This window comes from Streptopelia decaocto, assembly GCF_964273445.1.
Source record: "Streptopelia decaocto genome assembly, chromosome: 2".
Lineage (NCBI taxonomy): Eukaryota > Metazoa > Chordata > Aves > Columbiformes > Columbidae > Streptopelia > Streptopelia decaocto.
In genome coordinates, this window is record NC_138655.1 from 27,866,958 (window position 1) to 27,885,958 (window position 19,001).

Consider the following 19,001-nt stretch of genomic DNA (forward strand, 5'->3'; position numbering starts at 1 on the left):
CTGGAAAGGGCAACAGCAATCATGCTGCTGAGCAGATGAAAGTTAGTTAGTTAGTTACTGTGGTTAGTTACTGCACTCAGCTGAGCAGAGACAGGCAAAGGCTAGGATTTAAATCAAGGCATGTCTTCCAAAAGAGCCGTGCTTGTGGTTGCCTCTGCAAGTAGGCTGCGTTCACTGCATTTTTTTAGAGGTCCTTTCTCTGGCAGTTCACTATGAATTATACCAAGCTTGTTTCTTTAACCTCTTTGGACATTTTTTAAGCCTAGGATCTATTTTAGGAGCTGCTTTTCTTTGTGTGTGTGTGTGTGTATGTCTTATACATTCAATATTCAATGAAGCACACAGGGTATTTGGATATAGTAACAGTCAATGAAATAGATGTCCAAAACCATTTCTGCACAGCAGATGACCAAACTGCATGAGCTACTTGGCTGAATATTTTGTTATATTTTGCTTAGGAAGAGGCAATGTAAGTTCACAGCATTGTGATATTTTTTCTTTTTTGCTTTATATTATGGAAGATATTTAGCGAAGTTTCAACATATAATACCTCAAATAAACTTCACAATTATAGTCTAAAAATAGTAATAGTTTTGTATTCCTTTCATGTTGATGATTTTAGACAAAAGAATACCTGTCTGGCTGAGGGGCTCAGCTGTGTCCTGAGGTAGGTCCAGTGGAATCATCTGGAACCAAGTGGAACCAGCTGTGTCTGGCATGGGGCAGCCCCAGCCTCTCCTCTCAGAAGCCACCCTGCAGGTTCGGCTGCCAGAACCTGGGCACCCACTCAATAAAAATGACTGAAGTATGAATTAGAGAAAGAGTGAAGGAAGGAAGCTTACAGAGAATAGAAGAAATTCAAAAATAAAATAAAGGAGAAAATCTGTATCTCAGATCTACCACTGTGCAGCATGAGAAGTGGGAAAACCGGTAGTACTTTATTGAAATTACTACAAAAAGTCAGGAGAGGTTTCAGAGGGGTTACCAATGTTTTGTCTAATTGATTGTACTTCAGAATTTGGTGTTGAATGTGAAGGAGGAATTTTTGCTACAGCCTTGGTCATTATTCCTCTTGTTACATCCAGCGCCCTGGTGGTACAGAAAACAGAAACAGAGCAAGAGTGTACGTTACAATTTACTTTTATTTAGTGTCGATGAAGGAGATCTATGGAGCAGTTTAAAAATTAGGAGAGAAAAAGGAGGTCTCTCTTGTGAAGAGAGAGTGTATATGGAGTGCCATAGCCCTTGGAAAATAAATGTTATTTTTCATGTTTTCTCTAATCTCTGAAGCCTGATTTCTCGATTACTGTCGCTTTTTTGTTTGTGTGGTTGATTGGTTGTTTTTATTTTTTAAGAAAAACATAGCAAGATATTTCAGCATGAGCAATGAAAAACAGTTTTGCACATATCTCAAATGAGCAGAAGTGGCTATTCAGGTAAATAGTTAGGACTGAGAATATGAAGCCAAGAAGTTAGATTTCAACATAAACAGAGCCATTTTTGACCTTGAATAAATTACTTGACATTACTTCACTTTGTCAGTTACGTAGTAAAACAGATAAGAATTGTTACTAGGAAAAAAATATGTGCTACTCTTTAGCAAAGGTTTCCCAGGTAAAATCACTAGATAGTTTTTCTGCTTGAAAATGCATTTACACTACGGAACTTTACATGTCAGTTTCTCAGCTGAAAACAGGTACTTTAAAGCAGGCCCAGTGTCAAACTTCCTATAAGCAACAAATGGATAAGTTTTCATTTTTTTTACTTGCTCCTGTGCTGAGTCACAGCAGTTAGTGCTTTTGTTCATGATGTTGGTTAGCAGTAACATGTGGTTAAGAAAAAGAATAAGATCATAACAAACAATGACTTTAATGTGTCTGGAGAAATGCTTCATTGTCTGATTAGATGACAATAATAAATGGTAATTAGCAGTGGTTAATAAGATGAATCAAGGAAGTGTATTCTTTGCTTTAGGATATAAGGAAGAAACAAAACTAGCACTAGGATTTGGTGATGCTTTCACATCCATTCATTTTAAATCTAATGAGTTAGTCTCATCTCCAGTGGGGACAGAATTGGGAGCTTCAGGATCCCAATTTAGAAGGTGTGGAGGTTTTCCTGAGCAGTGTTCAATGCTCTGACTTCTCAGAGTAATTCTCAGACCACATTTTTACCCTATTACAAGCATGCTATTTTCTCAAACATATTAGGAAAGATTAATTTTCTCTAGAAGTTCAAATAAGTCATCTTCAATGACATTACACATTCATTTGCTGATGAACAGATAACAGTCTTTTGTAGTTTTAAAGGACTTTGTTTGTTGTTAATGTGAATCAGCTTAATAACAAGCTGAGCTAAAGTATTCTGTGTGTGTATACAATAGTTCATTTAGTTAATTGTTTCCTAAAATGAGCTAGATTGGTAGCATTCATTTAATATCTGAGTCCAGTCTTACTGCAACCAATTGTTTTCTGCTGTGGAATTATGGAAGAACTGAAACAGGGCTATTCTCTAAGTTTCTTTGAAAATCCTACATGGGAAAAAAATTGCAAAACAGAAAAAAAAAAAAAAAGTTATTTCAACAGCCATTCTCATGACTGAATTGTGCTAATATTTTTCCTACGTTTAAGTCTCCTGAACTGTAACTCTCTTTTTCTGCTCCTGTAACTCTCTTTTTCTGCTCAATGAAAGGTATATCACAGAAAGTTGCTCAAAGGCATTTTATTCTCTTTTTCTTTCCTGTTTCGTGCAGTGGTATCCTTTGAGTTGAATGCTATAAATTCCAAATTTGGAATGTTGAAAATTGATGTTATTAAATAAGTAGTGAAATTCCCCAAATGAGTAGGAACGAAGCCTTTAATCCCACATGTTGCAGATCCATTATTACCATCATTGAGATCCCCTGGTGAAATTCACATGAACCAACGACGTAGATGTGTAAAAGTGTCTTTTGAGATTAGATCAAGATTTTTAAAAGGATATTATATACCTTACATGCCCCAAATTCAGGACATTTCTTAATATTTCCATAAAGGTGTGTAATACGGGAACTCTCCTGGATTGCAGTCTTGAAATATAGTCTCTTCAGCTTCTGTCGTCTGATAAGTTTCTCTGTGCATAACTGGAACTCTTCTTTATCGTGAAGAGAATAATTTAAAGTTATTGTACTAAACTGCTTAGTAGCTTATTTACCACTGGCTGTTTTTGCAATACTCAGATGGGATACTCAGAAGGATACTCATTTGTCTGAAAGTTTCAGTTTGCTGCTCCTGCTTTGCATAGCTGCTGGATAAGTTTGATCTTCCAATGACAAAGGCTTGCTTTTGCACATGGTCAGAACTGGCTTGTGGGAGAAGACATGATCCAGTGTGAAACCTTGATGTGTTTTGTCAATAACATTAAGCTACAGTATTAATTGGAATTCAACATTTAACGAACATTGATTTAGAGCAGAAGTATTACATTTACTTGCCTTTTTTTTTTTTTTTTAAATTAAATAGGCCAAGCAGTGATACCAGTGGAATCTACCTATGGTAAAACATCTCTCTCTAGCAGCTGTAGATAATAAGTTTTCCAGTTTTGTTCCTCATTACATCTTTTGGTGGTGAAATACCCTTAAAGGCACTATATGTATACTTTAACATCAAGTCAGAGTCTCTGTATTGACTGAGATAGATTCACACAGAGATATTTTCTGTACAAGATGAGGGCATTTTGCAAATTACTGGCAGTTTCATACACATTTTTATAATCTTTATCAAAATGTTATAATTTACAGTTGTGATTTGTCCTTGTAATTCAGCTGTCTCACTGTCTGCCTTAAGTCTTTTCCTGCCTTGCATACCCACAGTGAGTTTTAAGATTCCCTGTAAAACCAGCACAAAACCTAATTTTCCGGAAGTCACCTTAATCTTCACCTCCAAGTAGGTATAAAAGTTACCACTTGAAAAGTTTTCAATTTTTTCTTCTTTCTAGCTCTTTATAGATTTTTTTTGAAAGTCTTTGACATTGGGCAGTGTTTCTGTTTTAGTAAGTATCATTTGGACCTCTGAGTCAGAATGTCACGTGTCATTACTGAATTGCAGGTAGAGTTCGTTAGGTATAAAATAAATGGCAGAGCTCTAGAGATTTTGCAGCATGTTGGTGTTTTTTAGGTGGCAATAGTTGTTGGTCCAGAGATGCAGGAGAAAATGAGGTGCCAACAGAAGAAAGCTCCATTAATTTTGCACTAAAAACTCCACTAGTTTGTGTATTAGGAATGAACTGATGTATCTGGAGATTGCTTTTAATTCTCCTATCCATCAGTTGTGTCCCTTAAAGGACCTGGAAGAGGTTTAAGGTGAGAATAAATACCAAATTTGAAATTAATTATTCATAGTAATACAGATTTAAACATTCATGTAAAAAAAACTGAGATGGCATCAATCCTTATCAGCATCAAATAGAAATAAATAAAATGAAAAGTACAAAATCTTTGGCTTAGAACTTATTCTGAAAGACTCAAACATGAAGAACAAGTTAACACAATCACCACTAAAAAGCTAGTATCAGTTTATTGCAAGATCAGGAGAAGACTGTGTCTAGCAACAAATTCTGAAAATTATGCGTTATGAACCAGATCTATTTACTCTAATACCTCCTTCATTCAAAGTACACAATGTGCTGCATTGTAGTCCCATCATCTAACTCTGATTTACATATGCACAGGAAAAGATACCTACAGCATCTACCTACAATGCAGAATGATTTATGTATAACCTCTGTTCAGGTTTGGTTTTTGTTTGTTTGTTTGTTTGTTTTTCTATTAAAGGCTATATTGTCTTTAATTTTTCCTCAGAAGTATACTATCTTCTAAATAAAACAAGTTTCATAATGATCAATTTGAGTGACTGCTCCTGCTTTTTCATCCTACAATTATTCTTTATCTGTACAGTAGTTCTGAAGCAGCTTACAGTCTCTCCTTTCTCAATACCCATTTTCTGATTCTTAGATATATTGCTCATTTTTCAATTGCATTTTGACTTTTTTTTTGTTTTGTTTCAGTTCTGCTTTTTGAACTGGGAATAATTGTCCAAGTTTAAGTCTACAGTCATAATATTTAATGATCCATTATTATGTAAGATCCCAGCTGCACAGAAGTGATGGATATATTTGAAGCTATTGGGTAACTATGGATGCTTGCAGAAATGCATTTGCTAGCCATCAAGGAAAGGCACTAAAAGCTATGCATTAAAGTATGTGTTTGTCAGGCTTGGAATTGGAGTGAGTGTGACAAGTTGTGTCCAACCTGTCTGCAGGAGTCAATTGTTTTGGAGAAAAAAAAAATATATATATATAGATATTTAGTAAATGTAGTGGAAAAAACAGTTTTTCAATACACAATATTTCTCAAAAGAGACAAAACTATGTTTATTTATTATAACCAAATACTCTGAGATGTGTTTTGTCAGAGAAACTGTTTCAAGCTATTTACTTCAAGTGTGAAAGAGCTTTCTTAGAGTGAAAACACTTTCCATGGACTGTACCTCTTTGCAATTTCAATAATAGCTCTACTGTGCTGAAAACTCATTTTCACTAATTGTACCTTTTTATCAAAATTCGGATGATAAAATTGCTGGTAAATATAACTTTGTTTAAGACAAATTACGTATATTTAGTTGCATGTGCTGAAATGAACCATTCTTTCAACAAGCAGAGCCTATCGCATCAGAAACAAAAGAAAGATCCTTGGCATGTTTTGCAGCCTCATGCTAGAGTTTCTTGAGTTCCAGTGTTTGAACCATGGCACTCTAAAGCTGCTCTGTCCAGTATGTTCATGGGAGAGTCAACCAGGAAAGTTAAATCTACGTAAACAAATTATTCTGTCAACTCTGCCAATACTTACTTACCTTGCCCAATCTTATAAATGATCCAAACTTCCAGTTCAGCTCTCAGACATTTCCAGATATTTCCTGATTCTTTTTGATCCAGTTCTCTCTAAAAGTACATCCATTGGCAAATAACGTGCCTGCTTCTGTCTGCTTAAATAAGACCATAAAAATGCTAAAATTATACATTTCCAATATTTTAGTTCTGTGGAAACCTGTAGGGTCCTTACTAATCACCAATACCACTTTGTTCATCATTATTGCAATGACATGTAAATCTATTGAAAATAGAGCAGGAAAGTAAGGATTCTACAGGATACCATCAGCAGAAGAAAGAGCATGGTATGTTGTGTTCACAATTATGCTTCAGAATGGAATAGTCAGACATTAAAGGCAACGGCACAGGAAGACCTTATTTCAAGCCACAGATCCTATCCTTAATATTTTCCAGACATGTTACAGTATAGAAAGATTTCATTAAAACAATCAGAAGGATTTAGTCTACAAGGTAGTTTTAATATGAAGCAACAAAGAACTTGCATTAGATCTTACAGTCAATGTGCTACTATTCTTGGTGATAAAGAAAAGGAAATAAGGTGAATGAATGCAAAAGACCAGTGAGCAGCTGTGATTGTTGCTGATTGCTTATGGCTTTTCACACTGTGGATTGTTAAATTGTTGTACACATTTCTGCAGATAGCTGTGGATGGTCTAAGTTTGCATATGTTTAGGAAAGAGTCAGAGGAGTAAAAGACCACCAAGTGCTATTAATCACAAAATTATTGCGTTTGATTCAAGAGGTCCCAGAATCACAAGTGATGGGTGACTGGGAGAGTGTATCAGAGAGGTGTCATTGTGTGTTCCCTTTGTTTTTATTGAGAACAGAACAGAATAGAATAGCATAGCATAGCATAGCATTTGGAAGAGACATGCAATGATTATCTAGTCCAACTGGCTGAACGCTTCAGAGCTGAAGTCTTATCTGTTAATTTGCCAGTGACTCCACTGGAGATAGGCTACAGGCCTAGATGAACCCTGATCTGGCCCTCTGTGGTCATCCTCATGATTTTATGTACTTTGCATTATGATGAGTTGAACCTAGGACACAAAAAGTAGGGAATGGTCAGGATTTATGTCACTTGCCATTAGATGCCTACTTTGTACAATGCAAACATCTAAACAGGAGACAGGTTTCTAGATTGCCTTTATAATCAGTGTAGAGAAGTAAACAACCAAGTGAAGCTTACCTTAGAATGTTCCCATAAGGACCTTTATTGTGTCAGGTTCAGTGATTCATTTCTAAACAGATTTTTACATTGTATACATAGAAATCTGGTCAGATCAATTCTACTTATGTAACTCAGTGAACATTAATCTAGTAGTATTAGTACAGAGGTAGTACTCTCATTTCTTTGTAGAACTTGGGAAGTAACAAGATACATATTAAAAACAAAAAGAAAATATCTTCAAGATTTATGATTTTTCATGATACCATTTTAGAGAACATTTCTGTTGGAAGTATTTCTAAAACCACTATAGGATAGAGTGGGGATCAGCTATAATCAGTCTCAGGTGAAAAGGCCTGTGCCAGTGCAGGATGGGTATGTATATACAGTAAAACGCTGCTGAATTCATTTCTTGTCAGATACCTTGAATTATTTATTGTTGAAAGCTTATGGATACATAGTATTGACATTACTATATAAATACATAAAAACAAATTCCTGGGACTGTGCTGCATTAATCAAACATTACAGCTTTGCCATAATTGTATAATTGTGAAGATTTTATTTGTGGTATAGCACAGAAAATTATTGGTTTTCTAAGGAATGTGAGCAAAAAATAAATAAGAATAGTCTCATACTGCAAATTGCTAATATTAAATATTAAATACACAATTTGACAAACAACTTAATACCGGATCTTCAGAATCTAATTTTATTGGTCTTGTTATCAAAATGATTTAATGCAAATATATTCTATAAATCAGTAAGGCTGAAACTGAACTCATTCACAAGAAAAGGATCTGTGTTGAGTTGTTGATTTTACAGGTTTTGTTGCACTGTGAAATCTGTGTTCACTACAGAGTCAGTTGCTTTTAAGAATGCAAGTTTAGTCTCTTTACTGAGGTCATTCCATTGACACTTAGATATTATACCAGAAATCACACAATGGGGTAGTACTGGCCAATCAGCAGGGCAGTACCGCCCTAACCAAAATGACAGCTTGCTAATCCAGCCACATCCATCTTAACACTTGGAAGTGTTTGAATTATTGAATATAGCTATGACTATTTAAAGTTTGGGGAATAATTGCTTGTTTGTTTGGGAGGGTTGTGTTTTGTTGTTGTTTGGAAACAAACAAACAAACGAAAGCTAATGGAATTGCTTGAATATTTAACAATGTTGTTTAAGTCTCATCAAAAGAAGATTATTCCTGTCATTGAAGCTACAGAAATCCTTCTCTTGTAACACATTAATGTGATTTGTCCATACTTGCCAGAGTATGCGTGTTATATTGGGAAACTCCTGAAAGCCTGAACATTTCATTTATAAGCTTTGTTCAATGAAGTTATTATGTGTATACTTACATCCTTTTTATTCAGCTAAGTAGTTCAGCTTTTAAATATTTTGATTATTTTGCACCCACAACTTGATCAATGTCCTTCTGAGTTGGTGAACATTCTATGAGAGCTGGATGTGTTCCTTCCTGCAACTAAACATTGTTTTCTAAGATTTGCTTTTGCAACAAGATTCAGACAAATAAAAGGTGTTATCTCTATCTTGGAGTGAAGAAAGACAAGACTGGAATATTCCATTGTACTGAAGATAGTAACAGATATCACAAAGACTGCAGTTTAAACCACTGCAGCTTGCTGTTTGTTTGTCCTTTTTTTAAACTTTAAGAACTGATCTCTGATATACTGCCTGGATTTTGAGGGTTTTATAGAAATTTGGGGAGGACAAATCATTGTTTGGCATATTGAGACTTATCATTACATCATTCCTCCCTAAGTCATTCCTAGATTGATGATGCCTAAAAAATCTGATGTGAAAATCCATTTCAAACATTCCTTAGTGTTTCAATGAAAAAGTGCTTCCAAATGTTTACTTTGAGAATATTCCCCTATTTTTGCTTATTTAAAGTCCTCTTGTCTTACCTCCATGCTGTAATAAAAAAATAACAGAGATTGACATTATCTGTTCCAGCATTCAGAACACATGCTTCACTTAGGCCTTCCTAAATATTTTTATCTTTAAGTTGTATTCCCTCAATTTTGCCAGTTATTTTACTGGAATTTAGTCAAATAATCCTAAAAAAATTCTTTGCTAACCTTCCTTAAATGTTATAATACTTCTTACAATTAAAAAAAAAAAAAATTAAAGCTGAAAATAGGAATCTAATCAGACAAGAATAGTGCAACTGTATTACAATAGCAGTGAAATAGGTAGATGTGAAAAAATGTAAGAGATTTTAGTAGAATTCTTTCTGAACAATTACAACTTTTCAATATAATATTTTTCATGTTTTATAAGCTATTTGAACTTTTTTAATACTAAAGTTCTCAGAAATCTGGGACTCAAGACAAATCTTTCAATATTAGACTCATTTATGTACACGCTTAAGATGTATTTATATATATATATAGAGAGAGAGAGAGCTGTTTTTTATTTGTATGGCTAATACTTTAAATGGAGATTAATAAACTGTTGAGTCATTGAAAAGATAAACAATTACAAAGACCTGTGATCTCAGGTTTGGAAAGACGGTGATTACTGTTCATCGTAAGCCTGGTCCTACAAAGTATTAATCTTCTCTCTCAGCTGTGCCAGTTCTCATAAGAGCACAGATATATTTTGCTTGGCAAATTAACCTATGCAGAAAGAAGACTGAACTGCCATGTGAAACAGTGACACATATCTGACAGAAAAGCACTTTCCTTTTCCTTTAAGGGTTTTTTTAAAATATAGTATTAATGCCTTAAAAATGTACAAATATGTGTAAAAAGTTAAATACTTGCTTAGCCCAGCCTTCATTTCTAAATATTGGATGAACTGGCATTGTTGTTGTTGTAAGAGCTGAAGAGGTGCAATGACATCTTGTATCAACACCCACCTAATGTGTCACATCCTCCTTTCTCAACTGGAACATTCGTCATTCCTCAACAATGCAACTTCCGTATGACTCTCCCTTAAAATAATAGCATATCCCTGAGGGAGAAGCCATTTTAAATGGCAATGAGCTAAAAGAGGTCTACCAGGACACTGGATTTAGCATGTATAACTGGCTGTAAATTAACATTTCATATCACACAGAGAGACTGCAAGTCTTCACTACAGTAAAGTTGTCATCAAAGTGTGGTTCTTATCGGACTGATGGAGTAATGTTACAGCTATATCTATCAACCTTTTGCTGTTAGTGGCCACTGCAACAAATGGTTTGTCGAAGTAGTTGATCTTCAAAGCCTGTCTGTAGTCCCATTACCTTAGGCTCACACATATACTTACAGTTTAGTCTAAAAGCACTTGTAGTCAGTCCACAAATTTTAAATCAGGCCCCTTATAGGAATTATGTTGAGATAGTTACAACATCTCATACAGCACATTGCATGTTTTGCCAAAGGCTATCTACACCAAACACAAGCTACCATTCACATGGGTAGCTTATTCCCACCTCAGGGAAAAACTAGTTCTGACACATTTGTGATGTGTGAATGTGACATGAATGCAAACACAAATACGTTATGCAAATGCTAAAAGGTCATGCTCTATAAATGCCAGGATAGGCTGTGCAGTATTTTCAAGACAGCAACTGAACACAGATACGTACCTCATAGCATAGTAAGAGATGTATATTTGGTTTCCAGGATCAGTGGTTCTGGCGAGTCAGAAACAACAGGGTGATGGATGGATACCCCATGCAGATTACCTACTTCTGGAGGGGTCTGCCTTCCAGCATTGATGCAGTTTATGAAAACAGTGACGGGAATTTTGTCTTCTTTAAAGGTAAGGAAAGTAAGATTTTGTGTAATGCTTTCAGCTGTGATGTTTTCTTGGAACATACCATGCTTATTTTTACTAATAATATGTAAATTACATTGCAAATTGTTAGCTAAATGAAGAGTAAATGACTTATGTTTTCTCATTTTGGCACCTAAAGTTTTGATTTATTATTGCATTTCAGAGTAACAGACTATATATTCTTACATATTCAGTAAAAATTTGGAAGTATGAATAAGAGGCTTAACAATGCCAATATCTACTATGAAACCCTTTTTGAAAAATGTCTATTGAGAGTCAAGAATGAACACAGTTCCATATATTTTTTGTGTTTCTCTTTGTTCTTCCTTTTTACAAATGAAATTTGTGTGTATCCAAATGGCATCTGCTCTACTTATATCTCACCATGCTGCAATGTATTTATTTCATCTGAGAACTGTGATGTTAGGGGTTTCAGGTGTGAAAAATAAAAATATTTTTCATAGATGCATATTTAGATTTTTTAAAGAAGGATAAACTCCAGGAAATAGGTTGTATGTATTGGTTGCTGCTAATCAAATTTTTAACGAGTTTAACTCCAGGAAACAGCCATTCAAAATTAAAGTTCTTAAACATGCATCTGGTTTAGATTTAATGAGAAAATTATCCTATATGTTAAATAAATACCCATTTTGCAACAAAAGAGTGAAAACCATGTAAAGTATGATAATCATTTGGGAGAAAAAAGGAGAATCTGAATAGGTACTTGAAAAATTATTGAGCTATTTAGTATTGTGATTCACTTGTTCACAACTTGTTTAAGTTGTTATATGAAAAATAGGTTCATTTTTACAAGTGGCATCACAAACAGGGAGATAGAAATAATATTTCATTCCCTGTGCAAACATTTTCATCTTGGGAATGCTAAATGGAAAATGTTTAATGATGTGCAGAAACACTGCATAACAGTACAATGAAGCTTATCTTTTACTAATAAGGAAATTTTATTTTTGTTATTAAACGTAAGGAAAATTACATTCCATATAGTACATTTTTATTTACATGAGTTCAATACAGCATATGCTTTTATTTCTGATGACATAAAATAAACTTCAGGTCATAAAGTTGATAAGATCGGGAATCATGATCAAGGTACCTCTGAATCTCCATCCATCTGCTTGATTTTTGGCTCTATGGGACATGAGAGGATACAAAGATCACTCTGTAGATATTCCATTGCTTGTCACTACTACCTAGAGCAAAGGAACCATTCTGTGCATTCCAGACCTGATAATGCTGGAATCCATTACCTGAGCTTCAGACTGAAATGATCAAACTTAGTCTTACACCTACTTTCTTTTCCTTCCCAGTAGACCTCAAAATTTATAATAATTATTTAACTCTTCACTTGATGCTGACTGACTCTTTTTAGGTCTTAGAGGAATGAGTTGATTCAGTAGTCTGTAGGTAACAGATAACAAAAAATAAAGGGAGGAGAAGAACTTTTTTATTTTCTACCTGCGTAATTAGAGAATCAAGATTAATTAAAGCAAGAGAAGCATCAGGTTTGTGCTCTTAGAATATTGTGTAGGTTTCCTTTCTCATCATCCCCAGCTTATGCCCTCTGATTTCAGATGGGCTAGTTTTGTGCCTTCTAGCTGATATCATATGATACGTGGATTTTCTGTTGCAGGTATTTTTCCATGTCCTTCCTTTTCAAAGTTCCTTTCTTATTTTTCCAGTGACATTTCTACTGTCCCTTTGCCTTGTGTGATATTTTTGAATCTTTGCTTCTTCACCAAACTTCCTTTTCACGATTTCCAATATCTTCCTGATCGTGTTTGTTTACCAGCATAAAACATGTTTTTCCACTGCCACAGAATCAATGCATTCAGCTAAGTCTTTTGTATGTGTGTTCCTGAATATTCCTGTTAACCAAGGATCTCAGCTGTCTTGTGGAACATGATTGCAGAAGTCTACATAAAAGACTGTAGGTAACAATCATCGTCTCATTACTTCCATTCCCTCATGAAATTTCTTCCTAGGAAAAGAGTATAAGTATTCCTTCCAAGGTGCAGAAATAGACCAGTTGATTGTTGCTGAAATGATGAGCAAAAAGAACATGTTATCCAGGTAGTGTGCTTTACCAATCTAAAACTGCTTAAACCAAGTAAGTTCTAGAAGGAGCTTTAAATCTGAAGTCTAGCATACAAATGTGTTCACAAAGCACATATCTAAGCCAACATTTATGTCTGTGATTCAGAGGAAAGATAAAAAAGATGGAGTGAGTGCCATCACAGAGCTGGGACTGGAATCTCCTTTCAGAAAACATTTTCCAGATCACTTCATTTGAAGGATTGTCAGTTCTTCACAGCAGAAAAGTATATTGAGTGGAAGACACCATTTACTTGCAGATTTTTAAATAAAATCATCAGTAAAATCCAATGTCCTGTAAGGTATACAGTCTTGAGTCTCTGGTGTGTGCTGGAGAAACAGATCAGTGTGTAAGTATCCTCCCTTCAGAACAGCCACTGCTTCTGCAGGTGCTCAAAGGAAAGTTCCAGACACACCTTCCATCTCCACTGATCTCTTTCACTCACTTTTGAGGCTTTTTAACTAATGTGAAACAGGACCTTCTGTGACTGACTGTTTTTTCACTCCTGTTTTCATATTTGTGGAGCAATATCTCTACTCTCTGAGGAAGATGAAGAAAGGAGTAAGCCAATTTACTCATCTGTGATTGCTAGTAATTGCCACCTTGCTTCTCCTTACATGCCTACACTGTCATAAGTTCACGATAAACAATATTCTGTTAGGCCAGTGACATTTTTGAGATGCACTTAGGATAGACCCTGTAAACCATCCTGGATTGAGACATTCTGTTTATCTCTTTAGAAATCCACAAATCTCATTTATTTTCAATAATCTATAATCTATGTGATTTGTCTCAGTCTTTGTCTTTCACAATGTCAAACATCAAATTTGAAACAATTTATTTAAATTATAAAACAAGTGTAGATCTACATTACTTTTCTTCATTATCATTAGATTTTGCCTTTATGTATACAGTTGGATTCATGATATTAGTGGACTTCTCTTTACAGTAGTAGAAATATAGATTAGTAAAGGTCTAAAAGAATTTAAAAACTAAGATTTTTTTTTTTTAATGGGAGCCGTGTTGGAAAATATGAACCATATGCAAATGACATTAGAAGGCAGATCAGGATGGAACATCCATTTGTGAACCTTCGAAATGTCTCTAGCTTGTGTTTTTGCTATCTTAACTTATGGTAATAAAAATCTATGAGTATATTTATACCTATTTGACGTTACTCTTCTGAGAATGTATGAGGAGCCTCTGAGATCATTCATACTGTGTTAGATGTCTATGGAAAATCAAGTTGAATTAAGTTCAAGACTATTGGATCAAACGTCTTCTTTGGTTTTGAAATTTCATTGATTTTTTTTTTTAATATTACCATTTTAACTTCTGTTTCATTTTTTTCAGTATTATTTATTTACTTGCACAAGGAAAATCAATTGTAAAAATTCAGTAGCATGCTGATAGCGCAAAGTGATGCCTGGTCATTTCTGTGGCTTAAGATACTTAGCCTGCCTTCTTGTGCCTCATAATGCTCATAAAGTACATTACAATCTGGTGCATGGCTACTTATAAAAATATGTGTACATTCTTGCTATTATTCATTACTGGTGTCCATGCTGAATGATAATAAGAAGATGACACCAGAATGAGACTTTTTTTTTTCTTAAATGAGAAAATGTGAATAGTAAAATTTATTCTGTCTACCTGTGGGAATTTATACGGTGCTAAAAATGAAATTGTCAAGCCATCTGCACTGTTGAATGTTATGGTAAACCAAATGTAGCAACAGAAAGGCCCTGTAAAACTCATACGACCAGTGCCACCATCATAACTTTCAACTGTACTTATCCCAGGGCTTGACAGTTTTATTTTGAAAAATAGATGTACTATAGTGTCAGATCATGGAGCAGAGAAATGACAAAAACTTGATGTGGGAAAAGAGAATGAGAAAAAAGGAAGCATGAATAATAATTTGGGGATACTACTAAGAAGACAGTTGATCCTGGCTTGCAAGACCAGAATTAAGAGCAAGGATGACTGGAGGAAAAAAACAACTTCAAAATTATATATTAAAATTTTAACTGGTTTCAATTGAATATAATTCCTAAGAGTTTTGAGAATTTGTCTCCACACAGATCTCACAGTGCACACATATCATAATTATATATAACATGAACAAAAAACTTGGTCATTAACAACACAGGAGCTTAACTGTTCAACATTCTGATTCTACAAAGTAAGAACTACAGTTCCTGAAAACTGCATAATTGTTTGCAGTAGTCAGCAGGTATTTAAATAGTCTGAAGACTATCTGGAGTTAAATATTCAATATTTCAAGTGAAGCACAGCAATACAGATGCTCTTCCTTTCCAGTAAGATTTTTAGAATGTCAAAGATAGATGTTGAGAGCCTTCAAATAATTGCAGTCACAGTTCATCCTTCTCAATTGTTTCCCCACAGTGATGATATTTAACAAAGCATTATTGCAAAAAGTAAGACATTTTGCCTTTTTTATCACTTGCTTCATTCTCAGCTTGTGACCTTACCATTCGGCTTGTTATTATATTAGATCTAACATTAGGGAATAAAAGCAGAGAGATGAAACATTCTGAAAGTTGGCCAGACTTCATGAAACATGTGGTGCTTTTTTCTCTGTAAGAATAACAAACCCACCAACCAGACCTTAAAAAAACCCTTTGTAAAATAAATACAGTGGTGATTTCTGCCAAGGGTATAGGTTAGGACTCTGAACAAGCATTAGTTATCTATGAAAAAGATCAAACAATAACTATTCTGGGGTTTTTTTTTATGTGCTCTCTATTTCCATTATAATCGCAATTAATGGAGTTTATTGACTATTTACTTGTGGAAATGGAATATGAGCTAAATGAAAGCATACTGACTTAACTATTCACTTTTAATACATTTTAAGGTGCATAAATATAAGTTATAAATAGAAGGAGCTGCTTCTCATCCCTGACAAGCATCTTTTGCACTGATTTTCAGCTGTTACTCCTCCTAATACTTGGTTCTGAATCTGAAAGTTGCTCATTTCTTTCTGACTTTTTGGAAATTCTCTGATCAACAGCCACCCACTTTCCTCCAGCTGAGGAATAGAAGCTAAACAGAAAAAAACAAACAAAAAACAAACAAACAAAACCAATAACAGAGCACCTAAAAACTCATGAAACAAACAAACAAGCAAACAAACAAACAAACAAAAGGGCAAGGTGAAAACAGACAGATGGAACATTCTGATTTCTTATATATAGTCCTTCTCATTGTCAGTCAACACAGTTGTAGCAAACTAAACATATCTTCCAAAGCCAATGTTAAATACTATTCCCTTTAGTTAGAATCAATAGAAGTCTTGCCCACATGTTAGAGCTCTCAATGCCTTACTGTCTCCATAAAATACAGTTTAATTTACCTTTTCTATATTTACCCAGGAAGAATTTGCTTCTTAGTAAGAAATTATGTGAAGAAGAATTTAGTTTCTTACTTGAGTCTTGTGTTCCCACATCTACACTTCTCTTCTAGTTCAGTATATCTGAATATGCAATGAATACCTGACTCGGTGGTGCTGTCACTTATAATGGTGCATGTTCAAACCCTGTTTATTTTGATGTGACCTGATATTGTTAATAGCCAAATTTGACTCTTGGGTATGGTTGATAATGGCCTATCCCTAACAATTGTTGTTACTTTTATTCCTTGTGAGGCACAGAGAAAGGTAACAGCATTACCTACATCACAGCATATGCCTCTCAATGCTGTGCAACAGCTGTCATTTGGAATGATCTTCTGAAAAAGAGCTGGCTCAGTATCATTCGCTGGATGCCATCTGTTGTTCACGCAATAAGTACCAAATAGTAAGGTCCAAAATGCATTACTTCTTTTATCGTTGCATTTGAAACTGCTATTACCATCTGAAGCCTTCTGTGTCCAGTCATCTGAACTGGCAAAAGAATAAACTGTGGGAGGAGAGTCAGTGAATGATTGAAGATGCTCATCCCTGTTATGATCAAACCCTATAAGTGAATTTTGTAAGGAATCTCTGTAAAGGTAAATGTCAGGTTAGCACAGACCTTGATCCCAGGTCAACAGAGACCTCAGATTTCCATTACTGTTCTTCATAGATCTCTGTGTCTCTTTTATTGTCAGTACTTCAAATGCCTCTGTACATACTCATTCTTTGAGTCCTTTCTTCCTTCAGCTGGCAGGGGGGAGAAGATGGATCAGTCTGTGGTTGGAAGTGGGTGACAAGCACCTGGAAAGAAGCTGGAAACCCAGCATGGGAGGGACTGAAACTATATCCCCTCTCCTACTTAAAACCATGATAAAATGAAAGCATGCTTTAAATCACTACAGTACAAACAGGGAGATTAAAACAAAACAAAACAAACAAACAAAACCCAAACAAACAAAACAAAACACACAAAAAACACATAAAAACCCCTCCCTTTAAACAAACATTTAATACCACTGAGGGACAGATGAATTATAAAACCAATTGCAAAACAGGTCTCTAGATTTTCCATCTCGGTGACTCTGGCATCCTAGATTTTTGGGTAAGATTACATTTCCTTATAAAATATTTATACAGCACAATGTCTTAACTCCCTAAGTCTGTGCAACAGCCTGCCTAGCCTTACAGGTAAGTGCAATGGCCAATATGAGCAGCCATGATTTTATATCTTAGGGTATCTTTCCAAATGTTTTTGAGCAAAATATATTTTCAGACTTTTCCCCTTAAATTTTAAATATCGTTGTCATGAATAACAATGGAGAGATAAAAGTGAAGTATCCAACAGGCCAATCCAATATATTCATTCATGGATCTTCTCTGGACCTTTCTGTGATGTAACTCAGAGGGTCTACGTGATGTCAAAGAGTATCTTCTCCTTCAGTGTTATTATTACTAAAAATAGTATTGCTTTTTTGGAAACACAGATAAAGGTAGTGTTTTGAAGATGGTTCCTAAGCAATGGAGCCTGCAGTCTAGATTAGAAAAAGTGTCCCTGTGGCCTAGATGACATAATGCAAAGAGAACTCAGGCCTCAAAGCAGGCTCTTCAGATAAGTGCTAAAATGCAAATTATGCTCCATTTTCCCTGTTTTGAGGGGACATATGAAAATCTTTATTCCCTTTTTTCAGCCAAAGCTGTTTGTGTTTGAAAGAGAAGTCTCTGCTGAAAAGACACAAGTATGTTTTGAAGAAGAATTAGAAGAAAGCAAAATGTGAAAACGAGAAGATAGTTTTAAGAATAGGACAGGAGGCACAGTATGTTGAGAAGGCCCTAGTAAAGACTGAAGGACAACACAATTATTGGGGAAAGTGTTAGACCAAAGGTTTAATATGAGAATACTAACCAGGTGAGATAATTGTGGAAGTGTTCACTGAGGAAGACAAGCTTGGTTGGAAAGCTGGAACAAACTGAAGGCAGGAATCTGGAGCTGTGGGCTGGTGACATAAGCTCTCCAGTTATAAGAGAGAGCACAGGAAGCATCCTCTCTGAAAACAGATACAGGGGGCCTATACTACAAATCACTGGTGCAACTGCTGCTTCTGTAGAAATGCATACCCCTATAGAGACAACATATTTAGCTAGTAACTGCAACAGTAGCGGTTCAACCACTGAGCACTACTGTCGAGGAGGCACTAGCCTATTATTTATATTAAGACAGTTTAGGTCACCTGAGGCCTGGGTGGAAACTATGCTGACACCAGCTGGAGTTGCACAACTACCTCGTATTAGCAGCATGTAATAAGTCCATTGGCTGGTTTTGAATGATTTGTCACCCACAAACACAAGTCCAGTCCTACTGCCACTGGTACTAAAAGCAACTCCCCATTGATTTCAGAAACACAAGGATTTCCTCTGTGGGACTTCAGAATCTCAGTTTACAGTCTTTAGGCCACACTAAAAAAAATGATAAAAAATTATTTTAAATGCTATGGTCTGTCGTGGTTGAGACGGACAAACGACATGGACCAAATTCTTTCAAGATGAAAGTAATAGGTGCCATTTATTGCTACAAGTGCATTTTT

At 35.2% G+C, this 19,001-nt stretch overlaps 1 protein-coding gene across 1 annotated transcript in view; it reads left to right on the forward strand.

Annotated features, from left to right (window-relative positions):
- Positions 1 to 19,001, forward strand: part of MMP16 (matrix metallopeptidase 16) — a 185,789-nt gene that overhangs the window by 145,350 nt on the left and 21,438 nt on the right. The window contains exon 7 of the mRNA XM_082047058.1: positions 10,735 to 10,873. Coding sequence (XP_081903184.1) covers positions 10,735 to 10,873 — 139 coding nt within the window. The remainder of the gene's footprint in view (positions 1 to 10,734; positions 10,874 to 19,001) is intronic.